The sequence below is a fragment of the Ictidomys tridecemlineatus genome, chromosome 10 (assembly GCF_052094955.1).
Source record: "Ictidomys tridecemlineatus isolate mIctTri1 chromosome 10, mIctTri1.hap1, whole genome shotgun sequence".
Lineage (NCBI taxonomy): Eukaryota > Metazoa > Chordata > Mammalia > Rodentia > Sciuridae > Ictidomys > Ictidomys tridecemlineatus.
The window spans coordinates 50090110-50111277 of NC_135486.1; the positions used below are offsets into that span (position 1 = coordinate 50090110).

The window sequence follows — 21168 nt, forward strand, 5'->3', positions numbered from 1 at the left end:
TACCTTATCATTACTAACAGACTTGTTTACTACAAACATCATAGTATGAACAGCTATGAAAGAGTGGCTTATACCAAGGGCAAAGCATTAAGAAACATGAAGAGTATTTAGGATAAAAATAAAACCTATATTTGGCACTTTTGAAGTCTTGAACATTGTTCTTTTTCCCTCACAGAATGCTAAAGATTGAAAACAACTTTAAATCATAATTCAGGATAAGTATAGAAACATGGCTTCAGTTTAAAATCTTAAAAACCTATTTTCAACTTTACAGTGAGTGTGTGGTTCTGATTTTCTATAAGCTTGAGAGAAACCACAGGACAAACTTTTAGAATGCTTTTGGGGTCAAAAATGTGTTTCAAGAAACAATAATAAATGCTGGAGAGGATGTGAGAAAAAAAGTATACTCATAAATTGTTGGGAGGTCTGCAAATTAGTATAACCACTATGGCAAGCAGTGTGGCGATCCCTCAAAAAACTAGGACAGAAACCCAGCTATCCCACTCCTCAGTATTTATCCAAAAGAACTAAAATCATCACATAATACATATGAAGCCACTTCAATATTTATAGCAGCACAATTCACAATAACCAAATTATGAGATAAACCCAGATGCCCATCAATAGATGAATGGCTCAAGAAAATGTGCTGTGTGCATACACAAACACACACACACAACAGAGTTTTACTCAACCCTAAAGAAGAATGAAATAATGATAATTGCTAGTAAATGGATGGAGATGAAGAAAATCATTCTAAGTGAATTAAGCCAGACTGAGAAAATCAAAAGCCAAATGTTTTCTCTCATGTGTGGAAGCTACAGCAAAATGAGGGAAAATGTTGCAGAGAAGACTGAATACATAAAGATATAAGGCAGATCAGTAGAGTAGAAGAACAACAAGAGGTGGGGAGGAAGAAGGGAAAGGGATTGAAATATGGAATGAATTTAACAACAGCATGTCATATACATATATAAATGTACCAAAATGAATTTCACCTGTTTATATATAATAGAAAATATCAATAAAAAATAAATAAATAGTTGGGCATGGTGGCACACACCTATAATCCCAGTGACTCAAGAGGCTGAGGCAGAAGGACTGCAAGTTCAAAGCCAGCATCAGCAATTTAGTGAGGCCCTTAGCAACGTAGTGAGACCCCGTCTCAAAATAAAACTAAAAAATGGACTGGAGATATAGCTCAGTGGTTAAGCACCCCTGGATTCAATCTCTGGCACCAAAAATAAATCAATGAATGAATGAATAAATAAAATATTAATAGAGAAGAGGAGAGAGATTAGGGGGATGGAGGAGGGATGCAAAGGGGCAGATGGGAATTAAAATCAAATTCCTGGTGGTGGAATGTGATGGACATCATTATCCAAAGTACATGTATAAAGAATTGAATTGGGTGTCAACATACTTTATATATAAACAGAGATATGAAAAATTGTGGTGTATTTGTGTAATAAAAATTGTAATGCAAAAAAAAGTACGTGTATGAAGGCATGAATTGGCACGAACATATTCTATACAAAGATATGAAAAACTGTACTCTATGTGTAGCAAGAATTGTAATGCATTCCACTGTCGTGTATTTAAAAAAAAATAATAAAATCAATAAAACGAAAAAAAAAATCAAATTCCTTCCTTGTATGTATTTTGTCAAAATGAACTCAAATACTATGTATAATTATAAAGCTCTAATTTAAAAAAAAAAAGTGTATTTCAAGTGTTCTGCCAGCAAAACAACTTTCTGAGCACTAACAGAGAAAAACAATCTCATAGAATCTAGGCAATAATACTGTGGTTTACTGTAGCTTATAAAAAAGCTTTCTAAGGTTTTATTTCAACCTATGAACCAAAAAGGAATTGCTAAAATTTAAATATTCCTTTACTAAGATGTACATAAACTAAACTATAAACAAATGCTGTGAGTTTTTAGACTCATCTGTGTGATGTTCTTCTTTCTTACCTGGCCTATTAGTGGCTGCCATAATAAAAACCTGCTGACGTGCTTCCAGACCATCCATCTCTGTAAGCAGCTGATTCACCACCCGAACACTTGCACCTGTCTAAAAAATAAATAAATAAATAAAGTCCCTCTGTTTCCTGATTATCATATCATGAGCTGCTTTCCTCATGACACAATATACCCCTTATGTCATGACGTTCTGCCTCACCTGGGGCCCAGAGTAATGGAGTTGGCTGTCTACAGACTGAGATCTCTGAAACCCTGCCCTAGGGCACACCTCTCATATACTGATGAATAATGTCAGAGATTGTGGATATTTGGCTGTGTTCCTGATCTTATTGAAAATGCCTCTATTGTTTCCTCATGGAATAAAACACTGGCTTTAGAACTAAGATGAACAGTGTGATTTACTTACTATTGACACTCTCACATTGAATCCCATCAGAGAGACCAAGGCTTTATGACCTTGGAAATAACACGAGCCATCAATGTAGTACTTCTAGCCTCAAACCAAGGAATGTATATTTTGGGGTTTACCAGCAGCATAAGACAGAATTGTTCTTAGACGTATTTCTAAGCATATCTCTTTTCATAACCCTCAAAATTCCCACTGCAAAAAGCACAGAAATATCCAAATAGAAGGAAAAAAATTTAATTAGCCAACCAACCATTTAAACATTGTGGTAACTGAAATATGAACTCTCATAATATAAAAGAATAACTTTGTTGGGAAGCTTATAGAAGAAGATTCATAAGACTTCATCATAAAATTATTTCTATTTTCCTGTGCCTTTTCTCTGTCTCTAGGGAGGATAGACCATTTTCTGCATGGAGATAGGATGGTGGGAGAACAATGGATGGTGGGAAATCCTAGAACATCCTAACTTCTGAGATGTAAATCATACAGCTGATACAATTCCAGAGATAATTCCTGCCATACAGATACTGTTTGCAAAATCTCTACTAATACAAAAGCCATGCTTTCTATCCAAAGACTATACCAATAAAAGTGTAGCTGTAAGTAAAGTTAGTTTTCAACTTTAAAAAAGAAAGAATAGTTTCATTGGCCCTCAATACAAAGAAAGAACAACAAATGCTGAGGGCCATTGCCAAGTAGGAATGACGCATCGAAATTTCCTTGCCAGCGTACCCCATGTTAAATGGACTTGCCTTGGAAATTTGCTGTGACATTGCATGTGTCTTTGAGAAAGGTGACCCTGCTCAAGGACCAGGGTGGATCCAGGTTTAGGGTGTATCCTGCAGGTTTTAGGAAGTGTCCCGGTTTAGGATAATTTGGGTTTAAGGCGTCTGGTTTAAGACAATCTGGGTTTTAGGGAAGTTCCAGGTTGAAGGTTATTCCTGCTGGGAATGGGGCGTTCCTGCTGCCTGAGTTCCCAGTTCAGTTCTCGTGGAATTCAGAAAGTATTTTTGGAATGTGAATTGGCGGGCAGAACTTGAGTGAACGGGCAGAACTTGAGTGAACGTGTGTATAGAAGCCCGTGTGAGTTCCGGAATAAAGAATTGCTGTTTGAATCTACAAGGTGTGTGGTGGCTCCTGATTCTGTGCCCAGCCAAGACTGCGGCAAACAACTTTTCTGTACAAAATAATACATTTGCTAATCTGAATGAAGGCTTTTGCTACATATAATAATGGCTGGGCACAGTGGCATGTGCCTATAGTCCCAGCTATGCTGGGGGCAGGAAGACCACTTGAGACCAAGAGTTGGGGCCAGCCTGGGCAATATATTGAGACTTTTTCTCCTTAATTGGACGCAATAGTTTATGCTCACCTGGAATATCAGCTGTAATCCCAGATACTAGGGAAGCTAAAGCAGGAAGATGGCAACTTCAGAGTCAGCTTGGGCAACTTAGTGAGACCCTGTCTCACAATGAAAAATAAAAAGGGCTGGGATGTAGCTCAATCCTCAGTTTCAAGACAGAAAGAGAACAATGACCACTTCCTCAGGAGTCAATATATGGCAACACTGTATAAAACAGGTTGTAATCAGTGGACTCCCTAGCAATCTTGTTATTATTCACAGGCTAGATGAGGAAACAGAAGCTTAGAGAATTTGTTCAAAGTCTCATCACTAGATAAGGGGAGAGACAAAACTTATTCAAAGATCTAACAGGCACAATAAATATATTTGGGCAAAAGTAAACTCAGCTTCTGAATTCCAGATTCCCCAGTACCTCACATGTTCTAAATCTTTCAACACAATACAGAGAGGAGCATATAGGGCACTAAAGTTTTTTCCTCTTTTTCTTGAAGCAAACAGCAGTAAGGCTACTCAGGGCAATAATCCAAGAGAAAGGTTAAGGGAAAAATCACCTAAACATAGAAACAAATAAACAACAATAACAACAACAACAAAAAAAAACATGTACAATGAGGAAATGAGAAAAAATGGTGTTGTTTCATTTTGTCAGTACTGCTTTTTTTCAATATAACTTATGCACACAGGTGGTAGCTGGTTTAACCACTGATTATTCTAGAAGGAAATATTTGGTAAGCCTGCTTTTCATTCATTCCTTGGTGACATAATAATTAAAATATTAATAGAGTCATAGTCCAGACTCAAAAATATTAAGTGGTACTAGGTAAGAATAAGACCTAACATTGTCCTTTTTAAAAAATTTTCTCTATTTTTTTATTGGTGCATTATGACTATACATAATGGTGAGATTTGTTGTTACATATTCATAGGTACACACAATATAACTTGGCTAGTATCATTCCCTAGTATTTTCCTTTTCCCTCTCTTCTTCCCTCCCAACATTGTTCTTCTTAAGCAAGAGAAAAATATCAGAATCAATATACAATGGGGCTGGGGTTGTAACTCGGTGGTAGAGCACTTGTCTAGCACATGTGAGGCACTGAGTTCTATCCTCAGCACCACATAAATTTTTTAAAAATATAGGTATTGTGTCCATCTACAACTAAAAAAAAAAAAAACCCTTAAAAAAGAATCAATATAAAAATGGTTGATAGTTTATTAAAATTATTATATTTTATAGAAAAAAAATAAGATAAATGAAAAGACTGGGGTAAATGGTATCAGTACACATAACTGGACAAAGGACTAACACCATTATACATAAAAAGCTCCAATAAATTGCCAGGTACCAGTGGCAAATAGCTATAATCCTAGCGACACAAGGTTACAGCAAGAGGATCACAAGTTTGAGGCCAGCCCAGCTTCAGCAATTTAATGAGACCCTAAGTAAATTATAAAGACCATCTCAAAATAAAAAGTAGAAAGAGCTCAGGATGTAACTCAGTGGTAAATTGCCACTGGGTTCAATGTTTAATACCAAAACAAAAAGCTCTAATAAATCAATTTTTAAAAATTCCAGGGCTGAGGTAGTAGCTCAGTGGTAGAGCACTTGCCTACCACTAGGTATGTGAGGTACTGGGTTCGATTCTCAGCACCACATATAAATAAGTAAAAATAAATAAATAAAATTCCATCAACAACTAAAAAATAATTCCAATAGCAAAAGGGTCAAAAGATATAATAATAAGATTCATTTATAGAAGATGAAATACAAATTTATTGAAAATTATTAACCTCCCTGGTAATCAGGGACATGCATACTAAAGTTTAGTGTTTTGCCAATAAAACTGACAAAAAAATAAAGATCCTTTGTTGAAAAAAGTATGGGGAATGGTTATTTTCACGCAACAGTTGGTTGGCATATGTGACTGTAGTTTTGTGAAAGATGACAAAATATTTGTTATATTTTAAAATTTAACTCATATACATCTTCAACCATGATTTACACTTCTCAAACTCCATCACACATATTCATACATGTATACACAAATATATAACACAAACATTTAATAGTTCTATCTGTAAAAGAAACAACTACCCATGTAAATGTCTAAAATAATTAAGTAAATTCTATAATAAAGTTATTAAGTACATAGGAAAATAATCAAGATAGAATAACTACATTTACACAAAAAGTGAATTTATGGAAAAGGTTCTAGTTAAGGATATGTTTACCCTTAACACTGTATAATTAGCAGTAGCAACCTCCAAGAAAAGCAATAAGGAGAACAGAAAGAAAGGACTTCTTCCCTGCTCCCCACTTCTGTTTTTGGTACTGGGGATCAAACCATGGGGCACTTTACCATGGAGCTAGCTCTCCAGCCCTTTTTATTTTATTTTGAGACAGGGTCTTGCTAAGTTGTTAAGCTGGCCTCAAACTTGCCCTCCTCATGCTTTAGCCCCTTGAGTTGCTGATATTACAGGCATGCACCACTGGCATCTATCTGACTTTTACTCTCCAGACAAGGTTGTTACAAGTATGTATTCATGTATAATTAATAAAATTAAAAAGGAATACATTCAAACTTGAAATGTTTTTAGAATCCCTTCAGGGGGAAATGTTGAAAAAGCAACCATATACATCAGTGTACAGAAATGTATGACAGCAGATATCCAAGAGATAACCTAGAAATTAGAAATCCTAATTTACACTTTATGTGGCTACAGAACTCTTTTAAGAATAGTAATTGCCAATAAATCTTTCCAAATTTAGATATACCAGCTGGTAATAGCTGCAAACCATTGAAAGGCAATGGACAAATGAAATATTTATTTACACTAAAAGAGCAAAGAATAAACAGGAGCAAAATCCAGAGCAAGTCAAGCCCTAACCAGCTGGACAGATAACAGGGAACCATGAAAAAACTATAAGATGACCTGTTATGGTACTGATGATTATTGAATGAGGAGACAAAATTGTTACATGAGTCAAAATCATATTAGTCAACTTTTGTTTTTCCAACTTTTGAATGCTTTTGAAGATTTTTAGTGAAATGAGGTATTCAATGTTTCACAATCTAAAAATACACAGAATAACTATTTGAAATTAAATCACAAAGATGTCCCAGGTTTTAGAAGGGCAGTCACCTCCTCAGTGATCATGAAATACATGTACTTATTAATAGTTGTTTGCTATGTTTCAAAAGGTTATATATTCTTATTCTATGTTTTACGAAGCTTCAAATTCTTAAATTATAGTACTCCTGATAACAAGTGTTTCCTCTACTCTCTGTAGCAAAGTGTGTAAGAACTGTGATTCAGTGTGGTTTACCCAAGTAGTATTCAATGCAGGTCACTTATCTTCCCCCGATGGTAATGGTGTTCAGTCTTAAAAATTAATAATGAGGGGGCTGGGGATGTGGCTCAAGCATGCGTGCGGCCCGGGTTCAATCCTCTGCACCACATATAAACAAAGATGTTGTGTCCGCCAAAAAAACTAAAAAATAAATATTAAAAAAAAATTCTCTCTTTCTCTAAAAAAAAAAATAAATAAAAGAACTATTGCCTTTTCTTTAAAAAAAATTAATAATGAGACACTATTTTAAGTGTATGACGTCTTAAATTATATGTTGTCTCAAGAACCAATATAACTGAAGAGTACCATAATTACAAGATTCAAGGCAAAGTATCCAAGGCTACTATCACTTCCATTCCCAACTACTCATTTGTGTGAATTGGGATTACTATACACTGTGCAACCAAAAGAACATACATCATAGGGAAAAAAATTATTATGGAATATAACTGTTATCTCTAAGCTCTGATTTCAAATTACTACGTTTCTTCATTTAAAGAATTGTAATGTTCCCAAGAAATGACTTCATAAAAAGTACCTGACTTGGAAACTAAAAAATATTTATGGTATGTAAAAGAAAAAATCTGCAAACCAACAATCTATGATACTTACCTCTTGGTCTGATCTTCGAGGACATAAAGCATCTACTTCATCAAAGAATATCACACAGGGTGCTGAGTTCTTAGCACGCTGAAAAACCTGTCGTACAGCACGTTCACTCTCACCAACATACTAAACATACACAAAAAGAAAATAAAATGCAGCACTGTTCAACTTGGGGTTTGGGCCAAAATAGTAAAAGTAGTTACAAATGACATTGCTCCAAAAAAATTGTCCAAAAAAATTATTAGACTAAACATATGCAAATGTTGATATTAAACCACTGTTGACCTATAAAAATAACCAAATTCATAAAGTTCAACTTCTTACTAAAATTAAGGGTTATTTAAGTTTATTAGGAATTTCCTCATTCATAAAATGAAGACTAGGAAGGATGCAAAGTTTTCTCTAGCTCAAAAAATCCTTTGTATTCTACTGAACTTTAGAAGTGATTTCCTATGCTTTGCGCATATAAAATACCCAGCAATAATTTTCATTAATTCAACAGGATTTTAAATACAAGTCAATTACTGTTCTATTCTTAAAAAAAGAAATAAAGATATTGTGTCCAACTGAAATATATATATATATATATTTCAGTTGGACACAATATCTTTATTTATTTATTTTTATGTGGTGCTGAAGATCGAACCCAGGGACTCGCATGTGCAAGGCAAGTGCTCTACCCCTGAGACACGACCCCAGCCCTCTATTCTTTCTTTTTAGACAGAGAGAGAGAGAGAATTTTAATATTTATTCTTTAGTTTTCGGCGGACACAACATCTTTTTTTTTTTTTTTTTTTTTTGTATGTGGTGCTGAGGATGGAACCCGGGCCACAAGCATGCCGGGCGAGCACGCTACCACTTGAGCCACATCCCCAGACCTCTATTCTTATTTCTATACATCTTGCTAAAAAAAGGGAAAAGATGTCCTATAGCAACAGAGGAGTCAGTGAATCAGCTAGGCTTCTCACAGGTTTCACAATGTCTTAGTGTATGTTAAAACTAAATCAAAATATAAAGGTAAAGAAATAAGGCTGGGGATATGGCTCAAGCAGTAGTGCACTCGCCTGGCATGCGTGCGGCCTGGGTTCCATCCTCAGCACCACATACAAAGATGTTGTGTCCGCCGAAAAAACTAAAAAATAAATATTAAAATTCTCTCTCTTAAAAAAAAAAAAAAAAAAAAGACATAGAGCAATTCACAAGTAGCAATAATATTTGGACTAATTAATATACAAGTTATACATAAGTATATGATTTCAGTTTTTAGTTAGACATAAGAACTTGTTCTTATACAACCACAAGAATGGGAAGTTATACTCCAATCTATGTATGATATGTCAAAATACACTCTACGTTATGTATAACTAAAAAGAACAAATAAAAAAGTAAGAGGAAAATAAAGAACTTGTTCTCATAGGGCTACGAGGTACCTCAGTGGTAGAGTACTTGGGTTCAGTCCCCAGGATCATTATTAAAAAAAAAAAAAAGCAGCAGCAGCCTATAAGTCAAATACCATTAATTTCTTCTTTGTATATATTACAAACATTGAATGAGAGTTTTATACTTACATAGGAATGGACTAGAAATAGCAAATTCAAAGTCTCTTAAATTTGAGGCATAAACTGCTTAAATGTAGAAAGAAGATGTCACTTTAGTGACTTCTTTCCCCTGAAGTACTTTTATTTACTAATACTTATTTGAGTCACACAAGAACAGGATAAGGAAGCATATCAGGAACCAGACAACCTGGGTTCAAATCTCAGTTCTACTATCGTCCTTCCTAGCTGCCACCCTTTGGCAAGATACATAGCATCAGCATACCGAGGTTTCCTTATTCAGAAAAAAGAATAATTCATCTCACAGGATTTTTCAAGAATGATAAATGTGAAGCATATGACAAATACTTGGTGCTAGGTAAACACATGAAAATGTCAATAAACTGTAATAAATTATTTCTCTCTGTAGGTATGAGGATTCAGGGTCAGAGAGGTTATCAGATTCAATCAAGAAAGCATTTATGGGTTGACGTTGTGGCTCAGTGGTAGGGTGCTCACCTAGCACATGCAAGGCATTGGGTTCGAGTTTTAGTACCACATAAAGAATAAATAAGTAAAATAAAGATTTTTTTAAAAAAATCATTAAAAAAAAAAAAAAGCATTTATACACTCCTAGTAGTGAGCAAAGCTAAATCATCTCATTCCTTTAGCAGTGATTAAGATCTGAGGGGATTTCATACTGTAATTTTCCCAATTAAAATAATGGCTAATGCCAATGACTTACCATATTTAGTAATTCAGGGCCTTTGACTGATATAAAATTCAGTCCAGACTCATTTGCCACAGCCTAGAAGAGGAAACAAAAAGACATCACCAAAAAGACAAAAACTCAAAAGAGTAATAATAATTTGGCTTTAACTGTATTTCTTCCTTTTTATAGTTGCTTATTTCTCATCAGAAGGAAAAGAGAAAAATGGGAAAAGGAAAAATACAAAAGGAAAACCAAAGAAAGTAAATGTTAACCTACAACTTTCTAAGAAGTGCTAAGACAACTACAAATCAAATGGGAATAACAAAAATATTTATGTATATATTGTTTGTATAAACATGCTTTACGACACTGTAAATAAAAGTATTTAGAGTCCTAGCTTAGAATGTCAGTGAGATCTCAAGCTTTGCACTTAAGAAATGCCTTGTGCAATGAAAGCAATCACCCATGAATCTACAAACCAAAATATAGAAAAACTTCAGTATGATCCCAGCTACTCAAGGGACTGAGAAAGTAACATCACAAGCTCTATGTCAGACTTGGCAACTTGGCAAGATCCTGTCTCAAAATAAAAATAAAAGGGTTGGGGGCATAGCAGAGTGGTACATCCCTGAGTTCAATCCCCTGTATCATGATTAAAAACAAAAACAAACAAACACACAAAACAAAAGAAAAAAACCCTTAGAATCAGTCTTTACTGAGAAACACATATGTGTAGAAGAATCTAAGAATAAATAAGATAAAACTGGAATAAATCACTCACTGCAACTTCAAAATGACCACGAAACAGTTCTTTTCTATTCCTAGATCCTGGACTCTAAAATCTGAGCTCCAGATCTATATTAAACATATTCAGCATCTCTACTCGAATCACACAAGTATTCAAACCTATCATTTACACAACAGAAATCCTGGTTTTTTTCTCTCCCAATTTCCTCCAAAACTCACCTGCAAACTCTTATACCTCATCTTAGTAAATACAATTTTTGGGCCAAACCCTTGGTATTCCCCTGGTCTCATGTCGTGCTTGTCATGTTACTCCAACTATCTGTTAGTTCTATTAGCTATAATGCTAAAATATACGTGGGTCTGATACATTTTCTACATCTCTACATCACCACTCTCATCTAGACCACCCACCATCCTTTCTTGCTGGAACAGATTAGAAAACCCTTAACTGGTTTTCTTTCATTCTTGCTTTCCTCTAATCTATTTACTACACAGCAGTTAAAAGTACTCTGGTAAAGAGCTGGGCTTGATGGTGCATGCCTGTAATCCCAGCAGCTCATGAGACTGAGGCAAGAAGATCCTGACTTCAAAGTCAGCCTCAGCGCCTCAGCAACTCAGCAAGGCCCTAAGCAACTCAGTGAGACTCTGTCTCTAAATAAAATATAAAAAAGAGCTGGAGATGTGGCTCAGTGCCCCTGGGTTTAATTCCTGGTACCAAAAAAAAAAAAAGAAAGAAAAGAAAAAAAGAGTACTCTAGTAAAAATGCAAATGAGATCATATTATTTTACTACATGCCCCATTCATCTTCAATTACAATTTGAAATATTTACCATGGCTCCTGAGCTTGCATCTCGGGACATGACATCTCCTTAGTCTAACTACTTATTCCTTCCCTGTTTCTCAAACTCATCAAGTCCTTAACCATCTTACGGTTTCTATAACTGTTCTTCCTTCTATCTGAAAAATTATTCCCCTACTTTGCCTGCCTCTTCATGCTGGTTCTTTCACGCTGTTAAATGTCACCATTTATTGAACACCATTATCTAAAGTAGCTACCAATCATTATATAACAACACTATTTCCATAATAACTGAGTGAACCTGAAATTTTATTGCTCTACTTGTTTACTGTTATTCTCTTCCAAGTAGACAGCAATTTTCATTAGAAAAGTCATCTTAACTAGTTTATCCCTAGTACCTCAAACAATTTCTGACAAAGAACAGGATTAACAGATTCCTGGTGAACCAATGACAGGCATGAATGCTTTGCTATACAAATGCTGTTCAATACATGGATTATCTACATCTCTCAATCCTTCTCTTGTCTTCTGCCAGTTTCATAACTTTCCTATCTCTTGCTCAAAACCATAAGTAAAACAGGATACACAGCTAGCAACTCATGCATAGTAGGTTTTCAACATCTATATGTCAGCTAACTTGGGTTAAAACCATTGAAACCCCAAATAGTTCCTGATATTGGTGGAAATCTGTTCTAAATGAAATATAGTGAACAAAAATGTTTTTCACTATGATGAATTCTGCACATAATGAATCCTGCACTATGGTGTCAGCAGGTCTTTGCTTCCATGTTATATATCTCCAGACAACTAAATGGTTCGTACTATTTATTCTCTTTTCTATCTCCCTTTCATCACTCATTAATTTCCAGGGTGCTGGCTCCAGCAATTGCATGCCTTTACTTTATGCTATTTACTTACTTATACATGCTGATGCTTTGGAAAATTGTATCATTTTATTGTTAAGACTATCCAAGCACTAAAAATGTAGAACAGGCTTGGTGGCACATACCTATACTCCCAGTGGCTTGGGTGGGTGAGGCAGGAGGATTGCAAATTCAAAGCCAGCCTCAGCAAATTAGTGAGGCCCTAAGCAACTCAGCAAGACCCTATCTCTAAATAAAATATAAAAAAGGGCTGGGAACATGGCTCAGTGATTAAGCACCCCTGGATTCAATCCCTGGTACCAACAAAAATAATAATAATAATAATGATATGTAACTATATTGACATGGGAAGATGTTCAGAAAATATTGCTAAATGAGAAAAGCATATCTAAAAAACTTCTATTTGTAAAAAACAATATATATTATCTTTTATACACTCTTTAGATATGTATGTATAAAAAAATATGTGGAAGGACTGATACCAAAAGGAAACAGTAGTTGGTAGTAGGTATTAGTGGAAGAACTAACTATAAACAATGCTTTTCCCGTTTGTTTATTTATATTTCCTTCTATGAATAAAAATTTTAAAAATAACTTATAAGATACATACAGGATTATAGTAAAATACTTACCTACAGCATAGTAGAAAACAAGGTTGGCTATAAACTACAGTTATGTAAAAATACTTACTAAAAAGCTAGAATAGATGAGGTTCAATGGCACACACCTATAATTCTGCCATTGGGGAGGCTGAACAGGAGGACTGCAAGTTAGAGGCTAGCCTAGACAACACGGTGAGACCGTCTCAAAATAAATGATAAGGATATAGTACACGCAATATCCCCCTGCAAAATACTAGAATATTATACACAGAAATATGATAAATGATGTATGAAAACTGGTGAGGTTATAATTGATTTAAACATTTTCTTTCTTTTATTAAAAAATATTTATATTTTAGTTTTAGGTGGACACAATATCTTTATTTTATTTTTATGTGGTGCTGAGAATCGAATCTAGTGCCTTATGCATGCTAGGCATGCACACTACCACTTGAGCCCCAACATTTTTCATAGATTTAACTTTTGTAAAACTTCCCTGAGAAAAGTTACCATCTTTGCTAAAATGAATTTCTAATAGAAATTATGCAAAAGATTTATCTCATGGTAACATTTAAAGTTAAATTCATACCGTACCTTTGCCAGCAGAGTTTTCCCACAGCCAGGAGGACCAGCAAGAAGGACTCCTGCTGGAGTCACCAATCCAAGAGCTTTGAACTGGTCTGGGTTACGTACTGGTGCCTGGAAAGAGTAATGCAGAGACCCATGACAGCTTTCCCTTTAATATTACATGTTCAAATTCACCTCCAGACATGTATTTTCTTCAACAATGACTATGAGGCCTGAAGATAAGAGCAATATCTGGCTTAACTGTTTCAAACATGAGTTTCATGATGATAAACAGAAAAGTTATTACTCTTGAGAAATTTTCACTTAAGTATTACATTCTAAGAACATTTTATAAATAAAGATACAATATTTCAACTGGCTCACGCCTATAATCATAGCTACTCAGAAGGCCAACACAGAAGGATCTTAAACTCAAGGCCAGCCTGGGCAAATTAGTGAGATCCTATCTCAAATTAAAAAGAAAAAGTGCTGGGGATATAAATTAGTAGTAGAGTGCCCGTCTAGAGTGTGCCAAGGGCAGAGCACCATGGCAGAAGACATCAAGAATGTGCCTTTTTACGCATAAAGTTGAACATCTTTTTATGTTACCAGTCACTGTTTTTTCCTCTTCTATGAAATGTATATTCATTTTCCTATTGGTTCATGTGTCTTTTTATTATTGTTTTAAAATTATACAAAATACTAACTTTTTTTTGTTTTAACCAATGTGTTAGAAATCTATATTCTTCTTGTTTGTAAATGCCCCTTCTGACCTAGGCACAGTGGTACACACATGTAATCCCAGGTACTCAGAAGAGGCTAAAGCCAGAAGATCAGAAGTTTGAGGTCAGTCTCAACAGCTTAGCAAGATTTCTCTCATAAAAAGGGTTGAGGATGTAGCTCACAAATAGAAAACTATTGGGTTCAATCCCAATACTCAGAAAACACAGAAAATGAATACCCCTTGTGACAGCTACTTCCCCGCACAGAACCTCACCAGGAACTGCTGGCAGAACTACCTGAATTTCTACTGCCGTGATAAGGGAGTGATAGTATGATTTCTGTATGAGTGGTACCAAAACTTGTGCAAGTCCCTCTGCCCTCCTGGGGTCTCAACCTGAGATAACTGCCAGACACAAAGTTGTTTCCTGGGAAAATATGAACTGGCTCCATCCCACTGCCCCATCCTCTTACCTTTACAGGTGGTAAAGGTGTTCATGGTGATCCCTATCCTGGGACCATGAATCAGAATTTAACTAATAATAAAACTCATTGGAAAAGTAGGAAAAAAGAAAGAGAACATATAATCCAAGTCACTTTAGACATACAACCTGGTTAACATGCATGTAGCTTTATTTCCTTCAACTTATCAAACATACCAATAGCATTTAGCAGCTGATATACCTACCAATATTGCCATCGTGAGCTCTTCTCTAATATCTTCTAGGGCACCAATATCTGCCCATGTCACATTTGGGACAGTGACAAAGCCTTCTCTTTTGGCAGAGGGTTGGACTGAAGCTAGAGCCACAATGAAATCATTCAATTCAATGCATAGTCCTTGCATTTGCTCCTTTGAAAGGGGATCTTGGTCTCTTAATAACCCCAGAAGCCTTTGCAATTCATCCTTAAAAGGAACAACAGGGGTGGGGGATGGAGGGGATATGTTATAAGGTTTTGTCACAGTTTGTTAAAAAGTTACAAATTATACTTTTAAAAATTATTATTCCAATATTCTGTAACAAAGTCATAAATAACTTTCTCGCTTTGACAGAAGACATGTTCATTTATTCTAAACAGATCAAGTAAAGGTAAATCAACTATAATCAAATATAAGAATAATTTCCATGTACTATACTAGGGTTAGATATAACAATCACAAGCAGTTGGCAAATATCCATTTCACCAATCATGATATTCCCCATTCCATTTATAAATATTCATGAAGCAACTAAATTTTGATGAAATTAAAGCAAAGTTATTTACTCTGGTGACAGTATAATTTCATTATATAGTTCCCTGATGTTTTATCAACTAAATATAGAGCAGACTATTTTCCTAGTATTATGAATCTTGAACTTCAATGGCAGGATTCTTGATTTAGAAAAGTACATGAAAGGATAAATGTAAAAAAAAATGAGGAAATCTAAGGAATTCAATTTTTAAAATTCTAACTTTGAGTGGGGTGCAGTGGTGCACACCTGTAATCCCAATGGCTTAGGAGGATGAAGCAAGAGGATCATGAATTTGAAGTCAGCCTCAGCAACTTAATGATGCCTTGAGCAACTTAGAGAGATCCTATCTCAAAACAAACAAACAAACAAACAAACAAAAAAGAGCTGGAGATGTGGTTCAATCCAGGGTACAAAAAAAACTAAATTCTAACTTTGAGATAAAAAATCCTAACTAATATGCAATATTATAAAAAGAATGAACTTGTTGTGATTTTTAACAAAAACAATGTTAATTTCAAATATGCAAGGGAAAAAACAAATGATTTAAATAGGAAAGGCCTGGATTTAAGTCTCTGCTTTACAAAGCAGAGGCTATGTAGCCTGGGGCAAGTCATAACATATCAAGCTTAGTGTCTTGGATGATAAAATAAGGAAAATAATATTTTCTTCACAAGATTATACAGATCAAATTATATGTAGAAGTCATCTGTGCAAAGTATAAAAATGATATATATATATATTACACTAAGATTTTACTCAAAAGTGTAACACTGATCTTGGACTGATAAATATTCCTCTCATATTCACAAAATTGGTCTCCAGTGCTGAGAGCAGCTAGAAACAAGGATTTGGTTATGTCAGAAAACTATCATTTCCACCTACCGAAAAGGTAACTAGAAAATATATGCCAATGTCCTAACATAAGCTGGCAAACTTTTTCTGCAAAGAACTAAATCTCATCTATACTAGCACGTACTTGAATTTAATATAACACAAACATTTATAAGTACCTGAGTTTCAGATGTGGGTTCAGTTCCCAATCTTTCTTCTTGGCCTCCTTCAGATGACAAACATTCAATCTCAGTATCTTTCTTCTGCTGTTCATGTAGCTTCATCAAGACCCTGTTGACTGCACACATAGCTGCCTCCCGGCAGAGTGCCATCAGATCAGCACCAACAAAGCCTGGCGTTAAGTGTGCTAAGTGACAAAAGTTAAAAGTCTCAGGAAGTCTTAGTTTTCGGCACAAAGTTTGAAGTATCCTATAGAAAGGACAAAGAACAAATTTCAGATTCATAACCTAACAGAAAAAAAATTAATCAAATGTATTTATTTGAAGTCCTTTATCATGTTAAATTGGGTAAATAGTATCATAACAAGTAGTAAGATCAAGTAATTCCTTCATTTAACAAATGCTAAACCACTACTGCATGTCTGATATTATTCCAGAAAGAATTATAGTAGATATCTACTTGCTAAGAACTATCCTAAGTGTTGTGAGGAAATCAAAGACTTTTAGAACATTTTTCTTTTAGAATTTTACATTATAACAGAGGGAATAAGATAAATAACTTCTGGTGATACTTATAGAGTAGACTAAATGGGCATCTACCAGATATAAAAGCCTCCACACTCCAATAAAACATTTCTTCTATTTATCAATAAAAGTTATCTTTTTTTAAATTATTTTTTTTAGTTGTAGGTGAAAACAAATACCTTTATTTTATTTATTTATATGTGGTGCTGAGGATCTAACCCAGGGCCTCACGTGTACTAGGCAAGCTCTCTACCACTAAGCCACAACCCCAAACTATAAAATAATATATATATTACAACTAAAAGTCATCTTTTTTTTTTTTTTTAAGTTATAGGTGGAAATAATGTCTTTGTTTTACTTTATGTGGTGCTGAGGACTGAACCAGAGCCTCGCATGCCAGGCAAGCACTCTACCTCTGAACCACAACCCAGTCCCTAAAAGCTATCTTTTTTTTTTTTTAATATTTATTTTTTTAGGTGTAGATGGACACAACACAATGCCTTTATTTTTATGTGGTGCTGAGGATCGAACCCGGGTCCTACCCATGCTAGGCGAGGGCTCTACTGCTGAGCCACAATCCCAGCCCCTTTAAAAGTTATCTTAACATATACTTTAACATCCAGTTTTACATTAAAACAGTTACTTTTCCAATTTTACCTTTATCAACTGTTCATTTCTTGTATTCACGTGTTAAAATTTTTGTTCAACCCAAGTGGCAAGATGGTATGTGTTAAATAATATCTAGACTCCTAGATAATTATTATTAAAAGAATATCTTGAACAATTTCTGATAAGACATACTAGATAAGAATTTAAAACCAGTAAAGACTCTCAGGATGATAGATCTAAAGCCAGCTGCATGAGCTTGATACCAGTTCTGTCACTCTATATAACCTGGATCACTTTTTGCCTCTGTGCCTTGATTTTCTCATTTGTTAAATATGCATTAATCATAGCACTTTCTCATAAGATTATTGATATAAATGCATACATGCAAAATACTTAGAAGAATGGTTGATTAACACTGTCCGATGTTAATTATTAATTATACACTGATGTTATATATTAAGTGGGATAAGTAAATGTAATGAAAAATTTTGAAACTTGTATGGGACACTATTATTTTCAAATGTTAAGCTAATAGAGAATTATAAAAAATTATTTGGGATCATGCAAATAAACAAAATAGAAGCAGAAAAACATTACTGACAAATGAAAAATAATTTACTTAGATACTCTAAAAGACAGGAACCAAAAAGATTCCATTATATACCTATTTCCAAAAGACATAAACCCAATTTGCTATTGGATAGGAGTACTAAGAAAATTTTACATGATATAAAAAAATGGCTAACAATATAAATAGCATCTTTTCTTAGTTATAATCTAAAGAAACAAGAACAAGGAAAGAAGCATAAACTCCACAGATAATCTATAGCCTTTACTTCCCCTAGTCTATTCTGGAACTACTACAGAATATGTACGTCAAGAAGAGTGAAACAGGTGACATCACTATACCAGACCTTAAACTATACTACAGAGTAATAGTAACAAAAACAGCCTGGTATTGGCACAAAAACAGACTGGTAGACCAATGGTACAGAATAGAGGACACAGAAATTAACGTACAAAATTACAGTTACCTTATATTAGACAAAGGTGCCAAAAACATGCACTGGAGAAAAGATAGCATTTTCAATAAGTGGTGCTGGGAAAACTGGAAATCCAGATGCAATTAAATGAAATTAAACCCCTATCTCTCACCATGCACAAAACTTAACTCAAAATGAATCAAGGACCTAGGAATTAAACCAGAGACTCTTTCATCTAATAGAAGAAAAAGTAGGCCCTAATCTTCATCATGTGAGATTAGGCCCCAACTTCCTTAATAAGACTCCTATGGCACAAGAATCAATAAATGAGATGGCATCAAACTAAAAAGTTTCTTCTCAGCAAAAGAAACAATCTGTGAGGTGAACAGAGAGCCTACATCCTGGGAATAAATCTTTACCCTTCACACATCATATAGAGCATTAATCTCTAGGGTATATAAAGAACTCAAAAAGCTAAGCACCGAAAAAAACAAATAACCCAGTCAACAAATGGGCCAAGGACTTGAAACAGACACTTCTCAGAAGGAAAAAATGTTCATCATCTCTAGCAATTGGAGAAATGCAAATCAAAACCACTCTAAGATATCATCTCACTCTAGTCAGATTGGCAGCTATAATGAAGACAAACAACAATAAGTGTTGGCAAGGATGTGGGGGGAAAGGTACACTCATACATTGCTGGTGGGACTGCAAACTGGTGTAGCCAATATAAAAAGCAGTTTGGAGATTCCTTGGAAAGCTGGGAATGGAACCACCATTTGACACAGCTATCCCTGTCCTCAGTCTACACCCAAAGACTTAAAAACAGCATACTACAGGGACACAGCCACATTAATGTTTATAGCAGCACAATTCACAATAGCTAAACTGTGGAGCCAACTTAGATGCCCCTCAATGGGATGAATGGATTAAAAAAATGTGGCATATATACACAGTGGAATTTTACTCAGCAATGAAAGAGAATAAAATCATGTCATTTGTAGGTAAATGGATGGCGTTGGAGAAGATAATGCTAAGTGAAATTATTCAATCCCAAAAAAACAAATGTCAAATGTTTTCTTTGATATAAGGAGGCTGATTCATAGTGGGGTGGGGTAGGGTGGGGGGGAATGGGAGGAATAGATGAATTCTAGATAGGGCAGAGAGGTAGGAGGTAAAGGGAGGGGGCAAGGGATTAGCAAGGATGGTGGAATGTGATGGACATCATTATCCAAAGTACATGTATGAAGACACGAATTGTGTGTCAACCTACTGTATATACAGAGATATGAAAAATTGTGGTATATATGTGTAATAAGAATTGTAATGCAAAAAAAAACCAACTACATGTATAAAGACATGAATCGGCGTGAACATACTTTATATAAAGATATGAAAAACTACTCTATATGTGTATAAGAATTGTAATACATTCCGTTGTCGTGTATTTTAAAAAAATTAATTAAAAAAAAGCTATGTAGGGCTGGGGATGTGGCTCAGGCGGTAGCGCGCTCGCCTGGCATGCGTGCGGCCCGGGTTCGATCCTCAGCACCACATACCAACAAAGATGTTGTGTCCACCAAGAACTAAAAAATAAATATTAAAAAATTCTCTCTCTCTCTCTCTCTCTCTGTCTCCTCTCTCACTCTCTCTTTAAAAAAAAAAAAAGGCTATGTATATATGCATTATTTGTAAAGATATAGATATATATGTCTTGCTAAGTCACCCAGGTTGTTCCGTAATTCCTGGACTCAAGCAATTCTCTAGCCTTAACCTCCTGAGTTAAGTTGGCACCATTGTGCCAAGCTTCTAATCTTTAGTTTTTGAGACAGGCTCTTGCTATTTTGTCCCAGGCTGGCTAGTCCATAATATTAAGAGGTCTTTAAGCTACTAACATTATCTCAGATGGCACTAAATAGAGAGGTGTTTTATACTGATATCAGATACTCCAGGAAACACATATTATGAGGGTCCTCGTATATGCACATTTTACTTTGACCTTCAGTCTTTTCATGTCGGCTCTAGCTGATGTGCTAAATACTAGAAACACCAAGAAAAGTTCAAAATATATGGATTTCTCAGCCTAGATGTCCATTAACAATAAATGAATAAAGAAAATGTGCTATATGGAATAATGGAGTTGTATTCAGCCTTAAAGTATGAAATTATGTCATTTATAGAAAAATAGAACTAGAGAATATCATATTAAGTAAAATAAGCAAGACTCAGAAAGTCAACGGTCTTGTGTTTTCTCTCAGATGTGGAAGCTAAAAAGGGGAAAAAGAAAACCTCAAAAAAAAAAAAAAAAAACCCAGAAGATCAGTACAGTAGAGCAAGGGAAGCAGAGAGAAAAAGAGGAAGAAAAGGGGACATATTGTAGAATGAAACTGACCACATTATGCTATGTACATTTACGAATATATCACAATAAAACCCACTATTATGTATATTTATAATAAATCAAAAAATTTTAATTAGGTTTCCCAAATTAAATAATTGGTTTTATAACTTATTTAACAAGATGAA

At 34.9% G+C, this 21168-nt stretch overlaps 1 protein-coding gene across 9 annotated transcripts in view; it reads right to left on the reverse strand.

Annotated features, from left to right (window-relative positions):
- Positions 1–21168, reverse strand: part of Nvl (nuclear VCP like) — a 107369-nt gene that overhangs the window by 47617 nt on the left and 38584 nt on the right. For 8 of the 9 annotated variants that reach the window (XR_013426570.1, XR_013426571.1, XM_040276821.2 and 5 more), the window contains 6 exons: positions 16526–16775; positions 14969–15187; positions 13588–13692; positions 9995–10057; positions 7721–7840; positions 1976–2075 (listed from right to left, as the gene is read on the reverse strand). Coding sequence is in view for 6 of the 9 variants with exons in the window: in XM_040276821.2 (XP_040132755.2) it covers positions 1976–2075; positions 7721–7840; positions 9995–10057; positions 13588–13692; positions 14969–15187; positions 16526–16775 (857 nt within the window). In the remaining 3 variants the exon portion in view is untranslated. The remainder of the gene's footprint in view (positions 1–1975; positions 2076–7720; positions 7841–9994; positions 10058–13587; positions 13693–14968; positions 15188–16525; positions 16776–21168) is intronic. The other variant, XR_013426572.1, reaches the window with a different exon arrangement.